Below are 12,429 nucleotides of genomic sequence, written 5' to 3'. Positions count from 1 at the left end.
TTTCTCTTAAAACAAAAACAGATGCATTAGAAAACTTATTTATAGAAAAGAACAGCTATTTTAAAAAAATCTAACCAACTTTTCAGAAAGTTTATATAAAAAAACGAATCTCAAATAATTAAATTAATTCATTTGTATATGAGAAAAAATAAAATTTTTTTTAATGAAAATCATGTTATTTCTATACTATATTGGTGTTTCAATAAAACTAATATTAGTTAAATCATAATTCACAATATATTATATTTAAGTATTAATTGAACCTTAGCTAGTGGTGGTATTCAATGGTATTACATTACGTTCTGTGACCATTACACCAATAGGACTCCGTTCTTTAAATAAATTGTTCATGTTCAGGACTATGATAATGCAGGACTAAGTTCAAGACGTAGGACATTTTGTATCGAAGATCGATTCTTGACGGATAGACACATCTAGCTTGGTAATGTACAATGATCTGTCAAACTGAAAAACATTTTGGAATTGCATGAGAAATGTATGGGATTAAAGCTGATTTAAAAGAGCAAACTTTGCTTCTAAGTTTCCACGAATATTTTTACTTTTAAGTAAGTATTAATATTTTTATCAATATTATTTGTTAAGCAGAAAAAAATATTGATAAAATTTGTCGGCACACTCTATAGTTACGTATTTCCTTCAACCTGTATATACAATTGATATTGTAAATTGTACATTTCGTACTCTTTTTAAAAATACTAGAATCAACTCTTACATTGTACAAAGTGTATAATTAGAAAGTAATTAATTTTGTCTGTAAGGTATTTTTTGAGTCAATAAAATAGTTGTGAAATTTTTTTGATAATTCGGTTGCTTCAATATTGCTTAAAAACTACTAATTAATTACAAAGTAATAAAGGTCAAAAAAATAAATTATTAAATTCTATATAAATACTTACATATATACATATATACACATCTGTATATGGATATTATTTCTATTTCACATATATTGGTTTTAAAGCAAAAAAGTTATAAAATAAAAATTAATTTACCATATATATATATTATTATTAGTCATGTATATTTATCAACATAGTTCATTTTTATTCAGTACTTTTTATTGTTAAATAGTAATAATAATAATGATTGTCATATGTTAATAAAATATAAATGATTTACTATTAATTATGTATACATTTAAATATTGATTAATATATCACGATTTTGTAGATTTTTTTAGAGTACTAGTATATTTGGGTCACAATGTTAATTGAAAGTAGTAACAAAAATCTGGAAATAATAATGTTTCTTCATATTTATGCTATATAGTTTTCAAACAAACAAATAATAATTGATTAGGTCGTAGTTGTAACAAATTTTACATTACGATAGAGTATAAATTTTATTGTAAAGTCAGTCGAATATCCCGCCATTTAAAATGTAGTTGGTACATTTGACTGAAGAGGGTACATGATCTTTAATCGACATCGCAAAATTCCTATCTATATAAGCTTGCTAGTGATTTACATATTAGTCTTAACGAAGATTCAGAAAATGTATCTTTGTTCGTGACTAGCAATAAACAGGAGAAATATCGTGAACCGATCTCATTTTTCGTCAAGAACATTTACGCTACGAAATATTTCATTGGGCGTACTGTGAGAAAACTTTGTGTCTTCGTTAAATGATCATAATTCGTAATACTTGTTATAAATGTTGATTTGTTAATTCTGTTGTTTTGACTTATTAATGACTTTCGAACTTTAATATACAATCAAGAATAATGGGTGTTGGCCTCAAACCATTAGAGTTTACGGATTGCTTAACCGATAGCCCCTACTTTCGAGAAAATCTTCATTATCATGAGCGTGAATTGGAGAAGACCAGCCAACAGATTAAACGGCTCATCAAAGAGGTCAAAGATCTTTTGCTAGCTGCCAAAAGTAAGTTTATTATTTTCCGTATGCGATAAGATTGTGTATGACCGTCTAACAGCTGCTGTCATTATATTCTGTTTTACTTTAGTATCCTTTAATGACATTATGTTTCATTTGTAGCACTACGATATTTAACAATCTTTTAATTAACCATGTATTGTTACTAACCTCTTTTTCCAAAACTTAGAATTCACATGTTTATTTATACTTTTAATCCGTAACAAATGTGTGTATCAATTGTTTCCACAATTTCATGTCATTATTAGAATTTGCTTTCTTAGCAATTAAAAAGTTAATTAATTTTCTTATCACGTTTCTTAGTATTGCAAATATATTAATTTTATTTATTACTTTTAATCAGGAGATCATAGAATAAAATTTGATTTCATACAGTCTAAGTATGGAGAAAATTTAATATATGATTTGAAAACGCTTTATGTATTTCTTATATTTTACATACTATTTATCTGTTTGAAAACACAAGTGTGAAGAACATACATAACATTCTTAATTTATTATAAAAGCTTTCTGTTGTCAAAGTAATTTGTGATTATAGAATAAACAATTCTTTCTAGATTTGTCCAGAGCTCAGAGAGCACTTTCTAAAACATTGCAGAACTTTAGCTTTGAATGCATTGGGGAAACACAAACTGAAGATGAAACTCACATATCACAAAGTCTAAAGGAATTTGGTAAACTTATTGCATCAATAGAGGATGAAAGGGATCGCATGGTATGCAATGTTTTTAGTATATACACAAGTAGATGTATCTTTATTAAAAAAGATTGTTTTAAAATAAAAGTAATTTACAATAAAATATCTAGAATATCTATAAATTGTTACAGTTAAATTTTATAATACAAATCAAAATTTAATTTTATTATTGCTCTGGTAATAATATTAAAAGAGTTATGATACATTATGTATTAATCTATGTATTTATTAAAATGGCAATATGACAAAATAATTACTTTTAAATATCTTATATATTTAAAATATCAAACTATATTAATATGATCAGTAACAAAAAAGATTTTTACATTTCTGCAAATCATTATTAAATTTTATTTAATAAGTATCATAACTATTTTCTTATAAAGAGTGTTAAAATGTTATTATAAAAACTTTGTTCTTATAGAAGGAGCTCTACCTGGTTATTTAATGGTATATTTTTTTAGTCATATTTTCAAACAAAATTTTCTGCACTATTTTGCATATTGATTTAGATTATATTGTCTCTATTTTTTCGAAAGTATGAAAGCAATTAATTTAGAATACTATAATGTACATATTTTATGTTTTTGAATGCACACAAATATTTATTATTTTTGAATTATATATGAGCCTTCAGAATTTTCTTTATTATTCTTTCCTTTTCAAAGAACAGAGATCTGATATATTATATCATTGCATGTAACTGTTACATATTATAGCAAATGTTTATAAAGTATTTAAACATACTATGCATATCAAACTAAAAGCTGATTAGACATTATTAGTATTATTGATATAAGAATAACATACTTTTAACAACCAGTTACATATTTACTCATTTCTACTTCCATGAGTAAGTTACGTGTTTAAAGGGAAATTCTCGTGTAACAGTTTTAAAAGTAACTGATATTTATGAATTTCTTTTTTAAAAATTTGATTGTATTTTTTTGGTGATATATGAAAATACTTTTAAATTGCAGAACAAATTTTTGTATGTAGATTTTATTTATTATTTATTAACTAATGTAGAATCTTGTTAACCTCTTCAATGATGTAATCCCTATTGGTATATCTTGTAGCACCTGTCACCGTCATCTAATTAAAATTTTTTAAAGATAGAAAGTTTACGCTGGAATTCAATTTAATTTGAAGTAAAAAAAAAAGGAAAAATTAAAATATTTATAGCATTTGAAAAGAAAATGAACTTTTTTCCTTAGATAAATGAATTTTAGATTGATAAAAAAAAAGCATTATAAGTAAAAAATTAAATTAAAATTTTTAGCTCAATCCCTGAAGAAATGTATATAACGAATAAAATGAGTTTTGTTTGAAAGTAATTAGTCAATTAGTTTTCAAGTCATCTTAGATGCTAGTTTGAAGAATGTGATTTTAAGAAAAACGCAATTAAAGTTTTAAATGAAGTTTTGAATACTTACAATTAAAAAATCGATGTAAAAGGTTAATCTACTATATTGGCACCATAAAATAAACCTTCCTCTTCCTCAAAAAAGTTTTGTTCAATGATTTTTGCCATTTTGCAAGTGATATGAGCTTCTTCATACTCTCTAAGCTTATCTTTGGATAAGTTTTCATAAATTGTTACCAAATGATTTTGAATATATTTGGTAAAGCCAGGCTGATGCTTGAATTCTTTTAGTTTAAAAGTCTTCAAGTCACATAACTGATGTAATTCATGTATTTCACATCAAATTCATTTATGGATCTTGAAAACAATTATTATGGAATCTACCTTCATCTTTTCTGCTGATCCAAAATGATTTATGGTATATGATTCTTCATGGATTTCAGATCATTTAAAATATTCTGGTGTGTCCTTTTTATTTTTCCAAAAAGTGCAGGATTGACAATAACTACTTTTTACAATGAAATCAATTACTTTTTCAGTGTTTTTCAATTGGTTATCTTTTCATTAGTTTTGAAAGCAGTTCCAAGCATAAGATATGAATTGATTTTTACCACACAAGTGATTATCATAGTGATAATTTTGTATCACTTTTATACTTTTTACAAATTAGAATCTGTGTAAACACTACAAATTTCAATAAATGTATAACCATGATTTTCACTTATAGTGACATGTTCTCCTGCATTCTTTAATTTTTTTCAAATGACTTCTTTTGCCGTTTTGAATGAGGAAAACTATCATCCTTGCTTCTTTTTTAGGCATGTTTGTCCATGAACTAAATCTATGCTTACAAGCCAAATATTGGAACAAGACTGAGGACACTTATTTTTAAAACCGAGTTTCTTATATTTGATTAGTCCCTTTTGAGAAAAACCCACAGTAAAACATGAGGAAAAGGTGGGATATGCTTACTGCCAACCATTTACTATTTTGCACTTTGATGTGTCTTACAAAATAAACTGTAACTTCGTTATATTCGGGAATACGACTATAAAATTTCAAAAGCATATTTTTGAAATAGTGTACTTTTGATTTATGAAAAAAAAATGAAAAATCGATTTTTTAAACTTGTTACATGAGAATCCTTCCTTTAGTATGTTATACTTTCAAATAGTAAAATGAAAACTGTCATCTTGTTTTATTATAGCAGTATCAGTGCATGTGTGTGGACATAGGTCACATACATACAGCTACATTAATTTATAAATAAGGAATGTATTTTAATTATGTCAATAATTTTATAATTTTTATTTCAATGTTTAATATTTAAAATTATTTATAATATACTAAGTTACTTTACAATATTTATAAAAATATACACTAAATAATTAAAATCAGAGTATCTAAAGATTGAATCAAAGATGAAGGCACAATATTGCCTACTTTAGTGTCTAGTGCTTAAGTAGTTATGATAAGCTTATTAAGCAATGTGTGTTAATACACTTTTATATTTGTTCATATAATATCCATGAGTCATTTGATACATAAATGTGTGTCGAATAAAATAGTCAAATTGTGAACAATTTTACTTGTAAGTTGTCTTTATTTATTTTGTATATTTGTCACAAATTATTCATTGAATTCTCTAATGACAGTAATACGTATAATTATTAGAGTACATCTAATTTCTTTATTAATAAATAATTATAATAATTAATAAGTAGTAATTTAGTAATTTTTTGTACACTTGCTTGTATTTAAAGAATTGACTATCTATTCTTTTATATTGAACATATATCATTTATGTATCAAAAAATTAGCAAAGACTGCTATAAAAGTTTTCAACCAGCTATTAATCTCTAGATTCGTAAATAACATTTAATTAAAATATATTACATTTTACTTACTTTTAGTTTAATTTTTATATGAATGAAAATTATAGAAATTAGAATTAATACATTAAATTTTACATTTTTTTTACAAATTTTATATGAAGTATTGTTCTATTTTAAAAGAATCTTAATTACCATTTTAGATTAGATACGTAGACAATTTTTATTCATTGTATATATTTATTTAGTAATTTAAATTAATATTTTAATTATTTATTGTTATAATTTTTATCAATTATCAGGTGTATGTGTGTATGTGTGGGTGTGTAAAATTGATACATACGTATTGTTGACATTTGAGATGAATGACTCTATGTCACTACCAAGAACCATTAATTCTTTCTATAAGGAGAAAGTCACTAGCTTTGGCACCAACAAAGATCTTTTCTCCTTTTGGCAGATCGCTTGGTTGATGTCAGTGCTGATGACTTTCTCCTCACATGGAAAGAATTAGAGAATCCTGGTGGTGACACAGAGGTATTTATCTCAGGCACCAATGCTACACATCATTTTTATATACAATTACATATTTTTATTTGTACATATTTATTTTAACATTTGAAGCACTATCATTTATCAATTTTATAGATTTAGATTTTTTTATTAACAAAGATTTTTGTTAGTTTAGTTTTTTGTTTTTAGCTTGAACGTGCTTACGATCAAATTATACTCCCCCTGGAAACTTTTAGAAAAGAACATATCGGAGGCGTTAAGGTAATTTCATCATACCTTTTTATATTTAGTATATGAAATTATGTAATCATGCTGTAGTATAAACTCAAAGATTAGTAAAAAATGTTATAAATAACCAAAATGCAGAAAATAATATATGTATCATTCTTATAGGACGGGAAAAAGAAATTTGAAAAACAAACTGTAAAATTTTGTCAAAGCCAAGAACGCTATTTAAATCTGTCTACTAAAAAACAAGACAATGTTCTTCAAGAGGTATGTGTATTATTTAAATACGATAAAACCGAAGTATTTATATTGAGATTGATCTAGAATAGAATATATTGTGTTTATTAGGCTGATGCAACATTGGAAATGGCCGAAAGACATTTTTGCCAAGCTAGTTTAGAATATGTGTTCTTGCTTCAACGAGTACAAGAACAGAAAAAGTTTGAATTTGTTGAAACTGTAAGTTCCTTTTATATATAAAAATTTTCTTTTAACAGAAATTATTGCAAATTATAGACTACAAATACAATAATAATACAATCTTTTTCAGTTATTAGGCTTTATGTTTGGTTGGTTAACATTTTACCATCAAGGTCATGAAGTTGCAAAGGATTTTAAACCTTACATGACTGAATTGCAATTAAAAATACAGAAGGTTGGTTTTTTTATTATTACATATTTAATTGCTTAAAAATACATAAACAGAGCATTAGTATTACAGAGGCACGATTCTAAAACTTATTACTTACATACATTAGCACTATTCAGATGACAAAAAGATTGCTTTATGCATTGTAACATTGATTTACAAAAATATATTAAATGTATTACATATGGTTGTTTCGCATTCTAACTTTTACGGATTTTGCATAATCAAAAACTTAAATATTTGTATTAGTAGTTTAAATATTAAATTTTATGTACAAATTTATTTTATACATAACATGTAATGATTTAACTTTGTATGATATAATAAGAAATAAGGTTCTGCAAATATTATTTACAAGAAAGTAAATGGAACTGATTATTATACTATTTTTTATCTCTAAAGAAATAATTATAGTGGTTATGAAAAAAATTCAATGATATATTATTAATCTTGGAAAGAATGTGATGCAACGTATTCCAAATATTTTGAAAGAATAACTTGGGTATTTTTAAAGTCTTGTATGGATTTGAAAATACATTCTATGTCAGTAATTTTACATTTTCATAATCAAATTGGTCGTTAATGTTCAACTACTTGTAGAAGTACTTAGATGTAACTTCTTACTAAAGTATTGTCTGGCGCAAATATTATTAGGATAACAGCATGATAAATAGCTTACTAATTTTTAATTTTATGTGTGTGTGTGTGTGTTTTACAAGACTAGAGACAATTTCCATGCTACCCAGGATAAAACAATATCACTTATGAATAAAATGAAGGATATAAAAAAGGTATGTAATTCATTTTTTCTAATAAAATTATTACTTGTATTTAGCATAAATTCTCCTTAATTTGAAATAGTGAATAAAAATTTTTAGTGTACTATAAGAAATATTCTACGGTAATATGAAATTTAAAATTACTTAAATAACCACAGGAATTTTTAAATATGTTTATTTTATTATTAATTTCGTATATGAAAATTGTACAAAAATGTTTTTATTTCATTAAACTATGCATAATATTAATGTTTTCCACAAGTATTCTTTGTTTTATATGAATATAAGAGCAATAAATTTCACTCTACTAATTTAAATAACACATTATGGAAATACTTTTAATATTTTCATTTTATAGTCTGCTGTGGAAACTGGCGTCAACAAAATATACACCCGTGAAGGATATTTATTTTTAATGGAAAAAAGTAGGTCTACAAATTTTGTCCTAATGAATGTTCAAATTTTGTTATAATGAAGCTTCATCAATGATTTAATGTATTAATATGATTATGCTATACTATTTTAAAAACCATGTCATTTTACAGAAGCATTTGGTACAACATGGACAAAGCAGTATTGCACATATCAAAAAGACAAGAAAGAATTCACAATGATACCTTACAATCAACTTACAGGAAAATTTGTAAGTGAAATTTATGATCTGCAAAATATATTTTGTATGTCAAATAATTTATTTGCATTGTATTATAACAGAGTATTAAAGAAATTTTGACATTGGCATCTTGTGTACGTCGTACATCGGACACGATTGAAAAACGGTTCTGCTTTGACATCACTAATGTTGATAAGTAAGTTCAATTAGACTACTTTGTTGTATGACCATCTTGTACACTTTTAATAGTAAAATCTGGAACACAATAGTTTATATAATTTATCTAACCAGATACTATGTTTTATGTTTAAATGTCTATTCTTCAAAGTTTGATACGTTTTGCATTCTTGGGAGTATAAGGTAGGTGATAGATAACCTACTTTCAGCAGTATTTCCATATTTTTATAGATTTAAATTTGTAAATAAAATAAAAGTACACTTCCCTTTCCTTTTTATTTGACAAGTTTATATTATAATTAATTAATAGGTACAATATAAGTTATAAATATAATATATATTTTTATTATTTTAACACAATTTTGATTTTAATCAAAAATATTTGTAATATATATTTCAAGGTAATAAATGTTATAAATAACATTACTATTAAATTTCGTTTCTTTCTTCAACTTTAATATAAGTACTACTCTATTCGCACATTATTATTACAAATATTTATATATTTATTATTGTTGTCACAATAATCAAGAAACTATTGAAAATGTGGAAATTCATTTGGAAAATGGTTTATGTTTCATATTAGTAATTTTGTAAGAAATATTTCACACATAATCTACCTTTATTGATTATACTTTAAGGTTTTTTCATTTTTTCAGACCTAATGTAATATATACATTCCAAGCACTTTCTGAAGAAGATAGGAAGTTATGGTTAGATGCCATGGATGGAAAAGAACCGGTCTGTATTACAATATTAATGTTTCTACTATTTTGATTTGTTTTAAATAATAAATAAGAATAAATTATAACTTTCAATTTCAGAATTATCCTATAGTAGGTGTATCAACAAAATCTGAAGAAACTGTTTTAGATGAAACAGGATTTATGTTTGTGTCAAAATGTATTGCAGCACTTGAAGAAAGAGGTGAGATAAGTTTAGTCATTTCCATATACAGGATTTTACAAATATTTGATAATAAAATAACTTTATCATTATATATTATTTTTCTAGGCCTTGAAGAACAAGGTTTATATAGAGTTGTTGGTGTTGCATCAAAAGTAAATAAACTTCTAGCAATGGGTTTGGATAGAAGGAAATTAGAAAAATTTAATATGGATGATCGCTTCGAATGGGAAAGTAAAACTATTACCAGTGCACTAAAAACTTATCTAAGGACATTATCTGAACCGTTAATGACCTTCCAATACTACAATAGTTTTATTTCAGCTGCGAGTGCGTATAGGTATTCTCTACAATATTGTTTTATTTGAAATCCTCAGATTAAAACTGTTACTTTTATTATATTGAATGAATTATAGTGAGTATATATTCATTGTATACAAAATGGATTTTTTTGTTTGTTTTAACTTTGATTTTACTTATTTTAATTGGTTTATGTTATAAGAATATTATTATTTTTATTATTGCTTCTAACAGAACAAGATATGAAAGAAGCACGTACAAACGATATTCACAACCTTGTTTATGGACTGCCAAAAGCAAATTTCAGTATGTTAATTCTACTTATTAGACACCTGTGTAGGTAAGGATACATACTGTATTATATTTATAACAAAATTAATTGTTTTTAATGTGATTAATAATAATGTACAATAGATTTAATAAAATTTATATAGTTAAATTATGTTTACAGTGTGGCAAAAAAAAGTGATAAAAATTTAATGACTATTGGTAATTTGGCTGTATGTTTTGGTCCGTCTTTATTACGACCGAAAGAAGAAACAGTAGCCTCTATAATGGACATTAAATTCTATAATATCGTAGTTGAAATTTTAATTGAAAATTGTGAAAGAATAATTGCTGGTCCACCACAAGACACTATGCAATCAGCGCAAATTACACAAAATACTGCTCCTTCTAAATCACAACGTGTCACTACAGAGGATGGATCAACATCTTCTGGAAATGGAACATCGTTTTTAAGATACCCAATACACACTAATATATCTTCGCCACATGCACATGTAAGATATAAATTTATTTATTTTAGATTTTAAATTATGAGTTAGATTTTTAGTGATTATGCAATACAATGATCGAATCTTATTTTCATAGCTTGTTACAAGATCATACTATGATGGTCCATTAGCAGTTGTTACTAAGTCATCTTCTGTTGATGATCAAAAAAATGGAGACTTCGAAGAAACTGAACACACAAGCCATAGAATGCCAACATATTTAGACAGTCGAAGTGGACGTGTTAAATTAACTAATGCAAATCTTATGTACCATTCTGCAGATAAAGGTTATTTTAATTTTTTCAACAAATATATTCTACTTATCTGTATTTTTTTTATTAATAAACGTTAATATTATATACATTCAGTATTAACGAGTGGTAACACGAGTAGTTCAAGTGAGTCAATTGCATCGGATCTACATTCATTTTCGTCCGATTTGCCAGTAAAACAAAAACGTGGTTCTATGATGTCTGTACATTATCCATCGGGTTACGCTCAACGAAATAACCCATCAGTATCTGTGTAAGTTTTTTTTACATAATCGAGAAAGTAAATTAAATTTTAACGTACTTGTTTTATTTGACATAACATTAACGTGTAAATATCTTCCCTATAGAGTTAATACATCACCTAGTAGTGGACGGTCAAGCCCTGGTCAAGTACCTGGTATTTGGTAAATACATTTTTATTAATTGAATAAATGTATTCATGATGATTATATCGTAACTTGATTTCTATATTTCACACTTTAGAGTATTATTATAATATTGGTAATAAAAATTAACAGTCATATTCTTCTTTTTAGGAGAGTCCGTACTTTATATGCCTGTTTGGCAGAAAGTGATGGTGAATTATCATTTGAACCAAATCAAATTATTACAAACGGTATGACAAATGTATAACGTATGCATATAAAATAAAGTTGTAAAATAAAGTTTACAAATTAATTTTCAATTACAGTAAAGGCCTCTTTGGAGCCCGGATGGTTAGAAGGTACGCTAAATGGCAAGACAGGATTGGTCCCAAAGAACTATGTTGAACAGTTACCTTGAATTTGGAAAAACCAAAGAGTGCCTAAATTGTTTTTACATTCCATAATTGTAGTTTTTTTTTTAGTACTATTGTCTATTGAAGCATATATTCATGAATGCTATGATGACATACGTGAAACGCAATGTTTTTCTATTTAAATTCCTTTGGGTACAATTTACATAGTCAATTATATATACATTCGTATATACACCTTTTATTTATTAGGAGCCTCTTTGCTCAAGAAGGTCTATATTGTATATAATCAATTGTAGAAAAATTTATATATACATATAAAAGCATATAACGTTAATATATTACATGATATTTAAATATATTTGTACGGAAAGATATTGCTCCAGTATGTAGTTTGTAGGAGATCTCATAGGCAATACTCATTTGTTTATATTGCAATAATATATACTATACAATATAAGAATGTGATACGGAATAAATAAATACCAAATATAATCAGAATTTTTAATAAAAAGTTTAATGCTATGCAGATTTTATTAATTTGATTAAATATTAGAAAGTAATGAACATATAAACAACTAATTTATGTTACATCGTTATAAATTGAGTAACTTTAATCTAACAAAAATTAGATGTAACAATTTAAAACAAAATGATTGTAAAATCGGT

The 12,429-nt window shown here is 25.5% G+C and overlaps 1 protein-coding gene across 5 annotated transcripts; it reads left to right on the top strand.

Moving 5' to 3' along the window:
• The first annotated feature begins 422 nt into the window (after positions 1–422).
• Positions 423–12,285, top strand: Graf (GTPase regulator associated with FAK). Of its 5 annotated transcripts, none has more exons than XM_076323288.1 (21): positions 423–566; positions 1,741–1,904; positions 2,474–2,631; positions 6,514–6,585; positions 6,718–6,819; positions 6,901–7,011; positions 7,103–7,207; positions 7,921–7,992; positions 8,339–8,405; positions 8,526–8,623; positions 8,695–8,789; positions 9,430–9,511; positions 9,595–9,697; positions 9,785–10,006; positions 10,211–10,316; positions 10,428–10,758; positions 10,850–11,039; positions 11,121–11,277; positions 11,372–11,428; positions 11,561–11,640; positions 11,716–12,285. In XM_076323288.1, exons 2-21 carry the CDS (start codon positions 1,745–1,747, stop codon positions 11,805–11,807), a joined length of 2,460 nt encoding a protein of 819 aa, XP_076179403.1. In that variant the 5' UTR covers positions 423–566; positions 1,741–1,744; the 3' UTR covers positions 11,808–12,285. The 5 variants fall into 5 exon arrangements, with proteins under 5 accessions (XP_076179403.1, XP_076179405.1, XP_076179407.1 ...); XM_076323289.1 differs by lacking the exon at positions 423–566 and adding an exon at positions 1,505–1,658; XM_076323290.1 differs by lacking the exon at positions 423–566 and having other exon boundaries at positions 1,498–1,904; positions 7,948–7,992.
• Positions 12,286–12,429: the final 144 nt, after the last annotated feature.

This window comes from Ptiloglossa arizonensis, chromosome 11, assembly GCF_051014685.1.
Source record: "Ptiloglossa arizonensis isolate GNS036 chromosome 11, iyPtiAriz1_principal, whole genome shotgun sequence".
NCBI lineage: Eukaryota > Metazoa > Arthropoda > Insecta > Hymenoptera > Colletidae > Ptiloglossa > Ptiloglossa arizonensis.
Note: the sequence above shows the minus strand (reverse complement) of the source record. Positions and strands in the feature narration are given on the sequence as shown.

What these genes read in the sequence shown, in the direction of transcription:
- Graf (XM_076323288.1), top strand. Translation starts at nt 1,745, where the DNA reads ATGGGTGTTGGCCTCAAACCATTAGAGTTTACGGATTGCTTAACCGAT. An exon ending in AATAACCCATCAGTATCTGT is followed by an intron (nt 11,278 to 11,371) that starts GTAAGTTTTTTT and finishes TCTTCCCTATAG; the next exon opens with AGTTAATACATCACCTAGTA. An exon ending in AAATCAAATTATTACAAACG is followed by an intron (nt 11,641 to 11,715) that starts GTATGACAAATG and finishes TTTCAATTACAG; the next exon opens with TAAAGGCCTCTTTGGAGCCC.